At 43.7% G+C, this 16,698-nt stretch overlaps 1 protein-coding gene across 1 annotated transcript in view; it reads left to right on the top strand.

The window, feature by feature from the left end:
- PRR12 (proline rich 12) overlaps window positions 1–16,698 on the top strand; it is a 101,782-nt gene that overhangs the window by 76,244 nt on the left and 8,840 nt on the right. Inside the window, exons 7-13 of the mRNA XM_077259791.1 lie at window positions 4,076–4,192; window positions 4,525–4,658; window positions 7,650–9,577; window positions 10,211–10,336; window positions 12,055–12,152; window positions 12,739–12,867; window positions 13,462–13,557. Coding sequence (XP_077115906.1) covers window positions 4,076–4,192; window positions 4,525–4,658; window positions 7,650–9,577; window positions 10,211–10,336; window positions 12,055–12,152; window positions 12,739–12,867; window positions 13,462–13,557 — 2,628 coding nt within the window. The remainder of the gene's footprint in view (window positions 1–4,075; window positions 4,193–4,524; window positions 4,659–7,649; window positions 9,578–10,210; window positions 10,337–12,054; window positions 12,153–12,738; window positions 12,868–13,461; window positions 13,558–16,698) is intronic.

Genomic DNA, 16,698 nt, shown 5'->3' with positions numbered 1-16,698 from the left:
GACTCGTCAACAGCTAACTTTAGACATTACGGTTTTTTATGGTCCTCTAAGGTCTGTACTGAAGCTTATTGTCTGCAGATGACATTTCCATGAGAAGCTTGGGAATGGGCAGGTTATTGCACCGCTGTGTGTAGATGTTGAGGAATTTATGATCTGGAAGAAAGGAGAAACTTACGTTCACAGACACTAAAACAGTTTTTCAAAAAGGCAGCATTTGTACTGTATATAGCACTGTAATGGCCCCCCAATGTAATTTTATTTTTTTAGCATTGTCCCATTACCAGTATACATGTTTACATGCAGTCGCTCTGACTCTTCTAGTCTCCGGCGCCTGCAAGGAAAGTTAATCTCCCATCAATGTCTTTCTCATTCCACTCACACTGTTTGTCTTGTGTGTTTTATCTTCTAGCATTGTATAATCCTCTTCTGCTCTCACTGTCTGTCTTAGGGTACCGTCACACAGTGCCATTTTCATCGCTACGACGGCACGATTCGTGACGTTGCAGCGTCGTATAAGTATCGCTCCAGCGTCGTATACTGCGGTCACACGTTGCAATACACGGCGCTGGAGCGATAATTTCATGACGTATTTGCGATGTAGAAGCCGTTGGTTACTGTGCGCACATCGTATACAACCTGTGTCACACAATGCAATCATGCCGCCACAGCGGGACACTAGACGACGAAAGAAAGTTTCAAACGATCTGCTACGACGTACGATTCTCAGCGGGGATCCGGATCGCAGTAGCGTGTCAGACACAACGATATCGTAAATGCATCGCTGGAACGTCACGAATCGTGCCGTTGTAGTGATCAAAATTGCACTGTGTGACGGTACCCTTAGGCCATGTTCACACTTTGCGGTGTGCTCTGCAGGTTTATCCCGCAGCGGAATTGATAAATCTGCAGGGCAAAACCGCTGCGGTTATCCCTGCAGATTTATCGCGGTTTGTTCCGCGGTGTCCGCTGCGGGATTACTCCTGTACTATTGATGCTGCATATGCAGCAATATGCAGCATCAATAGTAATGATAAAAATAATAAAAATTGGTTATACTCACCCTCCGATGTCCGGATCTCCTGGGCGCTGCACCCGGCGGTCCGGTTCCAAAGATGCTGTGCCGAGAAGGACCTTTGTGACGTCACGGTCATGTGACCGCGACGTCACCACAGGTCCTGCTCGCACAGCAAACCGAAGACCGGACGGCCGCGGGCAGCGCTGAGAGGTGAGTATAACATCATTTTTTATTTTAATTCTTTTTTTTTTACACTATTTATGCTTCCCAGGGCCTGGAGGAGAGTCTCCTCTCCTCCACCCCGGGTACCACCCGCACATTAACCGCTTACTTCCCGCAACGTGGGCACAGCCCCATGCGGGAAGTAAGCGGTTCAATGCATTTCTATGGGTGCAGAATCGCTGCGATTCTGCACAAAGAAGTGACATGCTGCGGGTTTTAAACCGCTGCGTTTCTGCGCGTTTTTTCCCACAGCATGTGCACAGCGGTTTCCATAGGGTTTACATGTTAATGTAAACGCTATGGAAACTGCTGCGGACCCGCAGCATCAAAATCGCCACGGATCCGCGGTAAAAAACGCAAAGTGTGAACATGGCCTTACGATCTTCTCAGCAGTCCCAGCCATCTCTGTTTCTGTGACAATCTCCCCAGCAGTCCCAGCCATCGCTCTGTTCCTGTGACAATCTCCCCAGCAGTCCCAGCCATCTCTCTGTTTCTGTGACAATCCCCCCCCCAGCAGTCCCAGCCATCTCTCTTGTTTCTGTGACAATCTCCCCCAGCAGTCCCAGCCATCTCTGTTTCTGTGACAATCTCCCCAGCAGTCCCAACCATTTCCGTTTCTATGACAATCTCCACCTAGCAGTCCCAGCCATCTCTGTTTCTGTGACAATCCCCCAGCAGTCCCAGCCGTGTCTCTGTTTCTGTGACAACCCCCCCAGCAGTCCCAGCCATCTCTGTTTCTATGACAGTCCCCCAACAGTCCCAGCCGTCTCTCTGCTTCTATGACAATCTCCACCCAGCAGTCCCAGCCATCTCTCTATTTATGTGACAATCCCCCCCCTCAGCAGTCCCAGCCATCTGTTTCTGTGACAATCCCCCCCAGCAGTCCCAGCCATCTCTGTTTGTGACAATCCCCCCCAGCAGTCCCAGCCATCTTTGTTTGTGACAATCCCCCCCAGCAGTCCCAGCCATCTCTCTGTTTCTGTGACAATCCCCCCAGCAGTCCCAACCATCTCTGTTTGTGACAATCCCCCCCAGCAGTCCCAGCTATCTCTGTTTCTATGACAATCCCCCCCAGCAGTCCCAGCCATCTCTCTGTTTCTATGACAATCTCCCCAGCAGTCCCAGCCATCTCTCTGTTTGTGACAATCCCCCCCAGCAGTCCCAACCATCTCTCTGTTTGTGACAATCCCCCCCAGCAGTCCCAGCTATCTCTCTGTTTCTATGACAATCCCCCCCAGCAGTCCCAGCCATCTCTCTGTTTCTGTGACAATCCCCCCCAGCAGTCCCAGCCATCTCTCTATTTATGACAATCCCCCCCAGCAGTCCCAGCCATCTCTCTGTTTGTGACAATCCCCCCCAGCAGTCCCAGCCATCTCTCTGTTTCTGTGACAATCCCCCCAGCAGTCCCAACCATCTCTCTGTTTGTGACAATCCCCCCAGCAGTCCCAGCTATCTCTCTGTTTCTATGACAATCCCCCCCAGCAGTCCCAGCCATCTCTCTGTTTCTATGACAATCTCCCCAGCAGTCCCAGCCATCTCTGTTTGTGACAATCCCCCCCAGCAGTCCCAACCATCTCTCTGTTTGTGACAATCCCCCCCAGCAGTCCCAGCTATCTCTCTGTTTCTATGACAATCTCCCCCAGCAGTCCCAACCATCTCTCTGTTTGTGACAATCCCCCCCAGCAGTCCCAGCTATCTCTCTGTTTCTATGACAATCTCCCCCAGCAGTCCCAACCATCTCTCTGTTTGTGACAATCCCCCCAGCAGTCCCAGCTATCTCTCTGTTTCTATGACAATCCCCCCCAGCAGTCCCAGCCATCTCTCTGTTTCTGTGACAATCCCCCCAGCAGTCCCAGCCATCTGTTTCTGTGACAATCCCCCCCAGCAGTCCCAGCCATCTCTCTATTTATGTGACAATCTCCCCAGCAGTCCCAATCATCTCTCTATTTGTGACAATCTCCCCCCCAGCAGTCCCAACCATCTCTCTATTTGTGACAATCCCCACAGCAGTCCCAGCCATCTCTCTATTTATGTGACAATCCCCCCCAGCAGTCCCAGCCATCTCTCTGTTTCTATGACAATCCCCCCAGCAGTCCCAGCTATCTCTCTGTTTCTATGACAATCCCCCCAGCAGTCTCACATCTCTCTTGTAATAACACCCAATTATAAAAGTGCTTCATTGTAGAATTGTGAAATATTGAGAGAGGGTTTTCGGCATTGGAAAACCCCTTTAATGTTTATTTTACTGTCTCTTGGCTAGTAAGATTATGCTAATTTCCACTTATGGCCCATGTGTTGTAATGTCATGTTATTTTTTTTTCTTTTTATCATCATATTACTGTAAGAAAGTTTTAAATGTATAAATCTGAAAGTCAGGGTTGGTAAAATATCTAAAAAGGATTGTTCACCGGCAGATGATGTGCATTGAGCATGTACAATACATCCTTCTTAAGTGCGTCAGTGCTTGGAAGAATGATTTTGTGATTATTTACTGAAAAAAATATGCCCTTTTACCTTTATGTATTATTATAAGTGTACAGTCTCGGACTGGCCCACCGGCGAACAGGAGAAACCTCCGGTGGGCCCTCATGCTCTCCACTTAAATGAGAAGTAGTTGGAACAATACATTTTGTTTAACTATGTACAGACAAGGGCATCATCTCTGCATTCATTTAACAAACTACCCCTTTTATTATTATATAGAAACACAGGCAAATTTGTGAATGAGGGTAATGTGATCTTTGCATGTAGATGAACAGTGGGGCCCACCAGACTCCATGTTACTGGCAAGCCAGTCCAGGACTATATGTATATTAATTGTTCTGCTTTTATTTCTAGCTTGCATTGCAGACTGGTCGGGAGCCACCTCCAATCTGGCGGGTACAAAAAGCTTTATTGCAAAAATTCACTCCAGAAATCAAAGATGGTCAACGCCAATTCTGTGCCACCAGCAACGTAAGCCCCCTTTTTTTTTTTCTCTAAACCTACATACCCTATGGGACAATCCCTACGATTGCCGTGTTGTGTTTCCATATGGACTTTATAGTTTGTAGCTGGATTGATTCCTGCATTACCAGAGTACTATGAGTAATCTTCAGCATTGCATTCAACGGCGCGAAGTCAAGGTCCCCCCTAGCCAATAAAAAATGCCTAAAAATCCCCCCAATGATCGTACATCGTGCTGAACATTAAAAGAATACTGAAGGCCCCATGTAGACAACTTAGGGTGGAGGATGATGGCTTGTGACAATGTGAAGGACATTGTTGTTTTGTTTTTTTACATCTAGTACTTGGGATACTTTGGAGATGCCAAGAACCGCTACCAGCGATTGTATGTCAAGTTCCTTGAGAATATCAACAAAAAGGACTATGTGAGAGTATGTTCCAGAAAGCCGTGGCATCGGCCCCTGCAGACCATGAGGTGACATGCTCATTATTTCCAGTTTTCTTACCTAGAGTTGTGGATATACTGTATATATAATGTATGTACGTGTCTATCAATATGCATATGTAAATATGTGCATCTGTGTGTAATATATATATATATATATATATATATATATATATATATATATATATATATATATATATTACAGAAAGTATTCAGACCCCTTTAAATTTTTCACTTTGTTTCATTGCAGCCGTTCAGTATATTCAAAAAAGTTCATTTTTTTCACATTAATGTACACTCTGCACCCCATTTTGACTGAAAAAAAAGAGAAATGTAGTAATTTTTGCAAGTTTATGAAAAAAGAAAAACTGAAATATCACATGGTCATAAGTATTCAGACCCTTTGCTCAGACACTCATATTTAAGTCACATGTTGTCCATTTCCCTGTGATCCTCCTTGAGATGGTTCTACTCCTTCATTGGAGTCCAGCTATGTTTAATTAATCTGATAGGACTTGATTTGGAAAGGCGCACACCTGTCTATGTAAGACCTCACAGCTCACAGTGCATATCAGACCAAATGAGAATCATGAGGTCAAAGGAACTGGCCAAGGAGCTCAGAGACAGAATTGTGGCAAGGCACTGATCTGGCCAAGGTTACACCAGAATTTCTGCAGTACTCAAGGTTCCTAAGATCACAGTGGCCTCCATAACCCTTAAATGGAAGACGTTTGGGACCACCAGAAGTCTTCCTAGACCAGCCAAACTGCGCAATTGTTGGAGAAGAGCCTTGATGAGAGAGGTAAAGAAGAACCCCAAGATCACTGTGGCTGAGCTCCAGAGATGCAGTAGGGAGATGTGAGAAAGTTCCACAAAGTCAACTATCACTGCAGCCCTCCACCAGTCGGGCCTTTATGGCAGAGTGGCCCAATGGAAGCCTCTCCTCAGTGCAAGACATGAAAGCCCACATAGAGTTTGCTAAAAAACACATGAAGGACTCCAAAGACTATGAGAAATAAGATTCTCTGGTCTGATGAGATCAAGATAGACATTTTTGGTGATAATTCTAAGCGGTATGTGTGGAGAAAACCAGGCACTGCTCATCACCTGCCAAATACAATCCTAACAGTGAAACATGGTGGTGGCAACATCATGCTATGGGGGTGTTTTTCAGCTGCAGGGACAGGACGACTGGTTGTCATTAAAGGAAACATGAATGCGGCCAAGTACAGAGATATCCTGGATGAAAACCTCTTCCAGAATGCTCTGAACCTCAGACTTGGCAGAAGGTTCAACTTTCATTAAGACAATGACCCTAAGCACACAGCTAAAATAACAAAGGAGCGTCTTCAGAACAACTCTGTGACCATTCTTGACTGGCCCAGCCAGATCCCTGACCTAAACCCACCTGAGCATCTCTGGAGAGACCTGAAAATGGCTGTCCACCAACGCTCACTATCCAACCTGACGGAACTGGAGAGGATCTCCACGGAAGAATGGCAGAGGATCCCCAAATCCAGGGGTGAAAAACTTGTTGCATCATTCCCTAGAAGACTCATAGCTGTACTAGCTCAAAGGGGTGCTTCTACTCAATACTGAGCAAAGGGTCTGAATACTTATGACCATGTGATTATTCAGTTTTTTTTTTATAAATTTGCAAAAATTTCTACATTTCAGTTTTTTTTTCAGTGAAGATTGGGTGCAGAGTGTATATTAATGAGGAATAAATGAACTTTTTTGAATTTACCAAATGGCTGCAATGAAACTGAGGGAAAATTTAAAGGGGTCTGAATACTTTCCATAACCACCGTACATAGTATATTTGTGTATGTGTATAAAGATGTGTATGTATGTCAGTGGATTCATCATTTGATGTATATCCGCACTCTCTGTAATCAGTGTTATGGTTTCATGTCATTATCATAAATTTTGTAAGCGAAGTGCATAGAAGGGAAGATGCCCGAAGATTTGCACACAGGGAAGGGAGCTGATGACCCGGGTCATTAATAAGAGGACTCTTAAAAAAAAAAAATAAAGATAGATTTAATACCTAAATGATAAAGGACAAGTGCCGAGTTGATGAAAGCAAATGATAGGATTCCTGGCGTTACATGGCGGTGTGAAGATTAGAGACCACTCTACTGGTGACCTTGGGGGGCGACCTCACTGTGAGGCTTCAGTACTGATCAGAAAGTCACATGTTGCAGTATTTGGCAGCAGAGCTGTGGACATCATATTCTCCCTCTTAATAATGGATTACCTGACAGCTGAGCATTCTGCAAAACTGCGTTGTTCTGACATCGTATCATCTATTGTAATAGTTCTCTAATGTGCTGCAAGGTGGGTGCAATAATTTTGCACGGACCGTGTCGCTCAGGGCTACTGTTGGACCTCCACATGCTGAGAGCCATTACTGTTTTATAAGCTTGCTGCACTTCAAGATGATCTTGTTGTGAATATGTAGTTTTGTTACCCAGTGTAAATGCCGCTGTTCTCCTGATTCCGGCGTTATTTTTTTTTTGTTCCTGCTCCTCTCCATTCTTGAGATGTGGCCCGATCTTCACTCTATCTAAATCTAGTCTTGTTGGCCAACTGGGCTTGTCACCAATGCTCTGTACTTGCCATATTTACTGTATACGCATGTGACTGCTGCAGCCAATCACTGGAAGCAGCGGTGATGTCTGAATCACCACTGCGGCCAGTGATTGGCCTTCGTGATCACATGCTTGTCCAGGATAGAAAGGGCAATACCGAGACTGGTAGGTGTTGTTTTGTTAAATCGGGCCTGGAAGACCCCCATAAATTGGGGCATAGGGGTAATTTTCCAATTTCAAAGGTGACTGAACTTATTTATTAATTTTTTTTAAACTCCTTGGAAACCACAATTTTGGGATTTTTTTCAAGTTCTTTGTCATGTTGTCTTTGGATTCATTTTTATAGGAGGAAATTATTATTTTATTATTTAGAATTTTTTTTGTTTATTTGCATCTAATGTAATCATCTTTTATGTTTCTATTGTAGAAGGCAAAGTCAAACAAAAGCACCTGGAGCTAAAAGTCCGGTGGCTGTGACCAGGCCAGAGAAATGCGATAAATCAGATTGCTTGGTCAAAATGGAACCCGTTCAAAGACCTGAAAAAACGGACGCTGGAGAGAAGATTGAGAAACTGGAGAAGCTTGAAAATACTGAAGAAGAGGAAAACATTGAAAAGGACGAAGCTGTTCACAATATTGAAAAAGCGAATGTTGAAGAAGATCAAGAACCTCAAAATGTTGAAACCAACATAACAAAGGAAGGGGCTCCTGTAGAAGCTGAAAAAATAATAGAAAAGGTTGATCCAGTGGAAAAGACAGAACCCTCACACCAAAATGAAGTCCTGGCTAAGAATAGTGACGTATCTGAACCTGTGGTGCAGGATAAAATTGTAGTTATGGCGAAACCCGAGCCACTGGCCAAGGCAGAGAAGTGTGAGCCTATGGCAAAATCGGAAAATACTGAACCCACGTTGACACCTGAAAAAGTTGTAGTGGTGACGAAAGTGGAAAAAACAGACACAACTGTAAAAACTGAAAAAAGCCCACATGCAGCAAGACCTGAAAAACAAGAACCTACTCCAAAGACTGAAAGGATTTCATCTGCTGGAAGGCAAGAAAAGTTGGAACCAGGTACAAAGGCTGAGAAGATTACCACAGGTGGTAAGCAAGGAAAGCCGGAACGCATTGTAAAAACTGAAAAGGCTGCTTCTGCCGTGAGACAAGACAAACCTGAACGTATTCTAAAACCAGAAAAGAATTCAACAACAGTAAAGCAGGACAAGGTGGAACCTGTCGTAAAGCCCACAGCTCCCGTAAGACCAGAGAAGGTGGACACTACAGTCAAAGCAGAGAAAAATATAACCGTGGTCAAGCCAGAGAAGATGGAACTAAAACCAGACCCAAAAGTGGAGACAACCCGAAAAGCTTTGAAGACTGAATCTTCAGTAAAGTTGCCTCCGCCAACAGAAAGGTCATTAAAAGATGAGATATTGGAGGCACCAAAGAAAGCTGAAGTAGAGAAGATAGAAAAACCTGAAGCACCCAGTAGAGCGGAGCAGAATGAAGCATCAAAGAAAAAAGCCAAGCCAGAAGCGGTGGAACAAACAGCAAAAAGTGAAGTACCAAAAAAATCCGAGGGAGAATTGTCACAAGAGAAAGGAATTAGGAAGGAAAAGGTAGAAAAAACTTCAAAGATGGACAAGCCAACAAAGGCTGAACGTTCTGAAAAAACTGGGAAGGTTGAACGTCCAGACAAACCAAACAGGATGGAGAGAACTGAAAAATCACGAAGGCTGGAGAGATCCGACAAATCGCCAAGGTTGGAGCGAGCCGACAGGTCGCCAAGGTTGGAGCGAGCCGACAGGTCGCCAAGGTTGGAGCGAGCCGATAGATCGCCAAGGTTGGAGCGAGCCGATAAATCCCCAAGGTTGGAGCGAGCCGATAGATCCCCAAGGTTGGAGCGAGCAGACAGATCGCCCAGGTTGGAGCGAGCCGATAGATCACCAAGGTCGGAGAGAGCAGAAAAGATAGCCAAGGCTGAGAGGCCTGACAAACCTATTAGAGCTGAGAGATCTTCTAAAACCGCCAGGACAGACAGGTCTTCAAAAACGGACAAGTCCGAAAGACCGGAAAAAATGCCTAAGTTAGAAAGAATGGAGAAACCAACGAAGCTTGAAAAAGTGACAAAGAATGACAAAGTTGAGAAAGTTGTCCGAGTTGAGAAGATTGAAAAACACATAAGGGTGGAAAAAGTGGACAAAGTAGAACCAACACCTCCTAAAGTAGCACTAAAACCTAAACAAAAACACACAAAAGTAAAGGCTGAACCACCACCGAAGAAGAGGAAAAAGTGGTTCAAAGAAGTGGCATCATCCTCCGATTCTGACTCTTCACCTGACCAGCAGAGTGAAGAAGGTGAGAAGATGGCCAGCGGGGGAGGGGGAAGATTTATAGAAATATGACCAAACTTTTCTCACGACACTGCTTATAATTTATGTCAATGAGTGTCAGGACAGTGGCGTCTGTCAGCGACACTATCAGATTTCCCTACACCACCCACCATGCCATGTAAATGCCTCTGTCAGTGGTGGATCGCGGTATTTAAATGGTTAAGCAATAGCAATTGGATCACTCTACTGTTACATGAAGATGCCAACTGTGTATCACAGCCAGCATCTCCTGGGTTATTGCGCTAGCTCAGCTCCTGAGTCCACTACATACGTCTCACAGATTGGTGATAGCGTATCACTAGCCATTACATTGAATGTGGCGAATATCCTCCGGGATCCCCGCTAATTCTGAGAATGAATGGACTGCAGCCGACCCCGGTCACTGTAGAAATATGAGGAAATTATTTACATATTCTGAATAAAATAGTCAGTTTTTTGTTTTGCACCTGGCGCCACCTGTAGGCAACTATGTGGTATTACACCACTCCAGACATAGCAATAGTTTTTTTCCCCTTAATACTTGGCCTACTATATATGATCTAATATACATATCTAACAACGTGATAAGGGACCTTAATGTTTTACATGTGCTTTGCAGAGCGCGTTCCCGTTGGCCGAGTACTGAACACAAGAGCCATGAAGGAGATGTACCGAAGCTACATTGAGATGTTGGTCAGCACGGCATTAGACCCGGATATGATCCAAGCATTGGAAGATACAAGTGGTGAGTTGCTACTCTCTTATTCCTCCTGGAAATTGGCAATTACGATGCCTCTCGAACAGTTTGCTACATAGGCAACAAGTCAATACTTTAAAGGGGTTGTCCACCTTTTGTGACATTTTTTTTTCTTACCTAACTTAAATACATGTATTTTTGGCTAAAAATAATTTAAAGAAATGGGTAGCATTAAAAATGTTGCACCATTTTGTCTGCTATAGCCTGCCGAATGAGTTGACTGAGAAACTGTCATTGAGTTCATTCTGACAGACGGGTTTGTGACTCCTTTTTTGGAGCGCCTCTCAGCAGATTTATGACCACAGACCATACTAAAGTCGAAGGTGTGAAAAAAAAAAAAAACACTGTACAAGTTTTGTAATTAAAACCGAATTAAAAAAAAATAATTTTTAGACCTCAATAAATGTATTTGTTAAATATAAATAAATATATATATATATATATATATATATATATATATATATATATATATATATATATATATATATATATATATATATACACACTCACCGGCCACTTTATTAGGTACACCATGCTAGTAACGGGTTGGACCCCTTTTGCCTTCAGAACTGCCTCAATTCTTCGTGGCATAGATTCAACAAGGTGCTGGAAGCATTCCTCAGAGATTTTGGTCCATATTGACATGATGGCATCACACAGTTGCCGCAGATTTGTCGGCTGCACATCCCAAAGATGCTCCATACAAGGCAGGATGGATCCATGCTTTCATGTTGTTTACGCCAAATTCTGACCCTACCATCCGAATGTCGCAGCAGAAATCGAGACTCATCAGACCAAGCAACGTTTTTCCAATCTTCTACTGTCCAATTTCGATGAGCTTGTGCAAATTGTAGCCTCAGTTTCCTGTTCTTAGCTGAAAGGAGTGGTACCCGGTGTGGTCTTCTGCTGCTGTAGCCCATCTGCCTCAAAGTTCGACGCACTGTGCGTTCAGAGATGCTCTTAGGCCTACCTTGGTTGTAACGGGTGGCGATTTGAGTCACTGTTGCCTTTCTATCAGCTCGAACCAGTCTGCCCATTCTCCTCTGACCTCTGGCATCAACAAGGCATTTCCGCCCACAGAACTGCCGCTCACTGGATTTTTTTTCTTTTTCGGACCATTCTCTGTAAACCCTAGAGATGGTTGTGCGTGAAAATCCCAGTAGATCAGCAGTTTCTGAAATACTCAGACCAGCTCTTCTGGCACCAACAACCATGCCACGTTCAAAGGCACTCAAATCACCTTTCTTCCCCATACTGATGCTCGGTTTGAACTGCAGGAGATTGTCTTGACCATGTCTACATGCCTAAATGCACTGAGTTGCCGCCATGTGATTGGCTGATTAGAAATTAAGTGTTAACAAGAAGTTGGACAGGTGTACCTAATAAAGTGGCCAGTGAGTGTATATATATATATATATATATACATGTGTATATATAATGTTATAATTCTCTTTCTTATAAATGCATGTTCTTGGTCTAAAAATTATCAATATAAATGCATGTTTTGGGGTCTAAAAATTCTCAAATGCATTTTATAAATATTTATTTTTATTTTTGAAATTTTGTATAGAAAGTATTTAGGGTCTAGGCCAGCATTAGTCTCAATGAAAGTGTGATGCAATAAATGGTCTGTGTAGCCTGGTCAATGACCGGCAGTTCATTGCCCCTTATGCTGTGTCACTGTTTATCTTCCTCCTCTGTTCCAGACGAACTTTACCTTCCGCCCATGAGAAAAATCGATGGAATTGTAAATGAACACAAGAAAAAAGTCCTGAAGAAGATCTCTCTGAGCTCATCCGCTCAGGTACTGTCCCACTGTAGACATACACTGATGCGATAGATGGATATGTTATTTTTTGGCTTAAATGTATGTTTTTGGGTCTAAAAATTATACAATATTTTGTTTATTTTTCTTGGAAGTTTTTATTAAAAGTGCTAAATTTTTCTATATATTTTTAAGGCTTGGAGCTGTAGAGTTAAATAAAATTATTTTGCTGCTACCACTAGAGGGAGTTTGTTGTCTACAGTGCGCTCCCCCTAGTGGTGGGCAGAGGCAGATAATATTTTCAGAAAACTTTTTAAACTCAACTAATAAATGGGCAGAAGTGCTCTCCTTTGAGACTGAAGACCACCATATAGACGCTTCCACACTGAGTCTTTTTTGTTAAGTGTTTAGAGCAGAAGCTAAAAGAAATTGAGGGATTTTGAGATTTGGAGCGTTTACTCTCCAAAAAACTTCTGACATCAAGCTTTATATTTATTATTATTTATAAGTGCAGATTTTTCTAGTTTTTTTTTGTTTTTTTTTACTTAATATAAATATAATATAAAATATAAATGCTCATTTATTGATTATTTATTTTGCATCTTCCGCTTTCAATGACCTGTAGGAGGCGCTTCACACGTTCCCACAACTGAGTATTGATCCTGGAGAATCTACCGTCAGGATGAAGCCGGGAGGAGAGCCCTACAACCGAAAAACACTCAATAAATTAAAAAAGAATGTAGCCAAACCACAGGTACAAAATGATCTTACATCTAAGAAGGACCAAGATATAGCGTGCGGGGTGCAGGATGTGTCATAATGGGAAAGCCGAGGCGTTTGGATGTACACATGCCCATTACATAGTGCTTGTGAATAGAAGCAATTTTGCAATTTACTGCTGTTTAAAATTTTTAGCCGTTCTTGAGATATTCCCATTTTTGTTTTTTTTAAAACTCATTGCCTTGGAGACCGACCACCTCAGCTAGACAAAATATGCGCAGTGCTTACAAGCTCTTTTCTAATAAGCTCACAAGCATGGTTTAGAAGCTGATGAGAATCGCCGCAGAGCATTGTTACCTCTCAATCGCAGCCAGCTTCAGCGCTGTGCTTACAAGCTATAGACAACAGCGGTGGTCGGTCTCCTAGGCAACGAGATAGAAACAAAATAAAAGTGTGACTATCTCAAGAACGGCTGAAAATTTTAAATAGCAGTAAATTGCAAAAGCGCTTGTTTTTACAAGCTCTATCCGACAATACCCATCTACGAAGATGGGGAATAACCCTTTAAATTTTTGTTAACGTTGCGGTCTTTGTCATGTATATTTATTTATTTTTTTATTATTTTAAGGAATTTAAGGTGGATGCCGAGAAGTCACTTTATTACTCTCTGTACCATTCCTTGCATCACTACAAGTTTCACACCTTCCTACGTTGCAAGCAGGAGGTAAGCGAATGAGTGAGGGAGTGGTAACTTCCTGCGCCTTCTAGACTAATCGATCATTCTCAAAATTCTCAATTTAAGGGTAAAATCTGTATTCAGTGAAGACAGATTGTTACATTACTGAGATGAGAGATGACAGTTGGTGCTCATAAAGTTCTATGGAAAAGTTAGCTGTCATTTCAGGGGAACTTGTAGCGGAAAATTATTGCAATTACACATTTTGTTATACACATGTTTATTTCCTTTGTGTGTATTGTATCAACACAAAAAATACAAAAAAGGCAAATTGGACATAGTTTCACACACCAAAAATGGGCCGGACAAAATTGTTAGCACCTTTCCAAAATTGTGGTTAAACAACTTTGTTTCTAGCACGTGATACTCGTTCAAACTTGCCTGGCAAGTAACAGGTGTGGGCAATATGTTGTTGTTGTTATTATTATTATTATTATTTATTTATAAAGCACCATTGATTCCATGGTGCTGTACATGAGAAGGGGTTACATACAAGTTACAGATATCACTTACAGTAAACAAACTTACAATGACAGACTGAAACAGAGGGGCGAGGACCCTGCCCTTGCAGGCTTACATTCTACAGGATGGTGGGGAAGGAGACAGTAGGTTGGGGGTTGCAGGAGCTCCGGTGTTGGTGAGGCGGTAGCTTCGGTAGTGGTGAGGAGGCAGCGGGGTCAGTGCAGGCTGTAGGTTTTCCTGAAGAGATGAGTTTTCAGGTTCCGTCTGAAGGATCCCACTGTGGTTGATAGTCGGACGTGTTGGGTCAGAGAGTTCCAGAGGATGGGGGATATTCGGGAGAAGTCTTGGAGGCGATTAGGTGAGGAGCAAATAAGTGTGGAGGAGAGAAGGAGGTCTTGGGAGGACCGGAGATTACGTGAGGGAAGATATATGGAGATTAGTTCAGAGATATATGGAGGAGACAGGTTATGGATGGCTTTGTATGTATGTAAATCATACCTGAAACCAGATAAAAATGGGAGAAGTTGCCTCAATCTTTGCATTGTGTTTGTGTGTGCCACACTAAACATGGAGAACAGAGAGAGAAGAGAACTGTCTGAGGACTTCAGAACCAAAATTGTTGAGAAATATCAAGTATACATGTCCATCTCCAGAGATCTACGGTGCACAACATAATCAAGAAGTTTACAACCCTGGACATGGAAGGCAGAGAAAAACTGGTGAAAGGTTGTAACGCAGGATAGTCCGGATGGTGGATAAGCAGCCCCAATAAAGTTCCCAAAAAATTCAAGCTGTCCTGCAGGCTCAGGGTGCATCAGTGTCAGTGCAAACTAACTGTCCACATGTGAATGAAATGAAACGCTATGGCAGGAGTCCCACGAGGATCCTACCGCATACATAGAAACATAAAAAACTTTGGATTTTGCCAAAATGAATGTCTTGTGGACAGATAAGACCAAAATGGAGGTTTTTGGTAAAGCATATCATTCTACGGTTTACCAAAAATGAAATGAGACCTACAAAGAAAAAAACACATTACCTACAGTCAAATATGGTGGAGGTTCAAAGATGTTTTGGGGCTGTTTAGCTGTCTGTGGCACTGGGTGCCTTGACTATGTGGAAGACATCATGAAATATGAAGATCACCAAAGGATTTTGAGTCACAATGTTGTGCCATGGGTCAGAAAACTGGGTTTGAGTCCTAGGTGATGGGTCTTCCGGCAGGACAATGACCCCAAACATACTTCAGGAAGCCCCCAGAAATGGATGGAAACAAAGTGCTGGCGAGTTTTGAAGTGGCAGAAATGTGTCCAGATCTAGACCCATTGAACACCTGTGGAGAGATCTTAAAATTGCTGTTGGGAGAAGGCACCTTCAAATATGAGAGACCTGGAGCAGTTTACGAAGAGTGGTCAAGAATTCCAGATGAGAGGTGTAAGAAGCTTGTTTTTGGTTATAGGAAACGATTGATTGCAGTTATTTATTCCAAAGGGTGAAACCAAATATTAAAGGTGATATCTGGGACTGTAAAATAAAAAAAAATGGCATGTAGTTGCTAACTACGTGTCTATTGTGCCTGGCGCTGGTCATTGACCGCTCCTGCCAGAGATTCAGCTACTTCCTGTCAACAGAGCAGCAGCTTTTTCTCTTCCTGTTGACAGGGCAGGACTACTAATGTCATGCTGATTGACAGCTGGCTTCCCCTAAATAGGCAGTGTGGAGGCCACTGTCAATCAGCATGACACCAGTAGTCGCGCCCTGTCAACAGGAAGAGCAACTGCTGCTCTGCTGGCAGGGAGCAGCTGAATCTCTGGCAGGAGCGGTCAATGACCGTTGCCGGGTACAACAGACAGTAGTTGGTTTTTTTTTAGTTGCCTTTTTTACTTTTTTTTTTTAAAGTCCCAGATATCCCCTTTAAGTTGAGGGTGTCAATAATTTTGTCCTGACCAATTTCTTTCTCGCTTCATTGGGGGACACAGGTAGCCATGGGGTGTATGCTGCTGTCGCTAGGAGGCTGACACTATGCAAATAAAGAAGTAGCTCCTCCCCGGCAGTATACACCCTCCGACAGGCACCAGGCAACTCAGTTTTTGCTTAGTGTCTGTAGGAGGCGGACCTGAATCTAACCCCAGATCCGCATTTCTTTTACAGGGGTTTGTTGTGTGTATTAATCATTTCCCCTTTCTTTTTCAGATACTCTCTTCAGGGTAACAGGGTGCAGTTTTCTCACCCTGTTTTCCCCTCTTTGAGCGACCGAGAGAGCAGTGTGGTTTCACCCACATCGCACCCTCTCGGACCCGCTGGGCAGGACTTCGTCCCCTGTCACCTATTTGGGTGTTCAGGGTGACCTTTCCTCGGTTGCCAGTCCTGCCCGTTACCCCTCCTCATCCCTCTCCTCGGAGTGACCCTTCCAGTGACCCTCTCCCCCTGTCTAGCGGTCGACGCCGTCTTCTGCGCCGGAGTTTCGTGGCGCGGGAAGGAGGACCTCTTCCAGGACCCTCTTCTCTGACAAGGGATCCTGATGTGTTCCTCAACTTCAGGTAGGGAATCTTCAAGCAACATGTACTGGGGCCCCCCCTACCCCCTCCCGCCCTGCAAGCGATCTCTTACCAGGGCCTCTGTTTAATAAGGGAGTGGGCTGTAGTGCTCGTTGTTTCATGCGTCGCT

This window comes from Ranitomeya variabilis, chromosome 4 (assembly GCF_051348905.1).
Source record: "Ranitomeya variabilis isolate aRanVar5 chromosome 4, aRanVar5.hap1, whole genome shotgun sequence".
NCBI lineage: Eukaryota > Metazoa > Chordata > Amphibia > Anura > Dendrobatidae > Ranitomeya > Ranitomeya variabilis.
The sequence above is the reverse complement of the archived record's forward strand: the minus strand, read 5'-3'. Positions and strand labels throughout refer to the sequence as shown.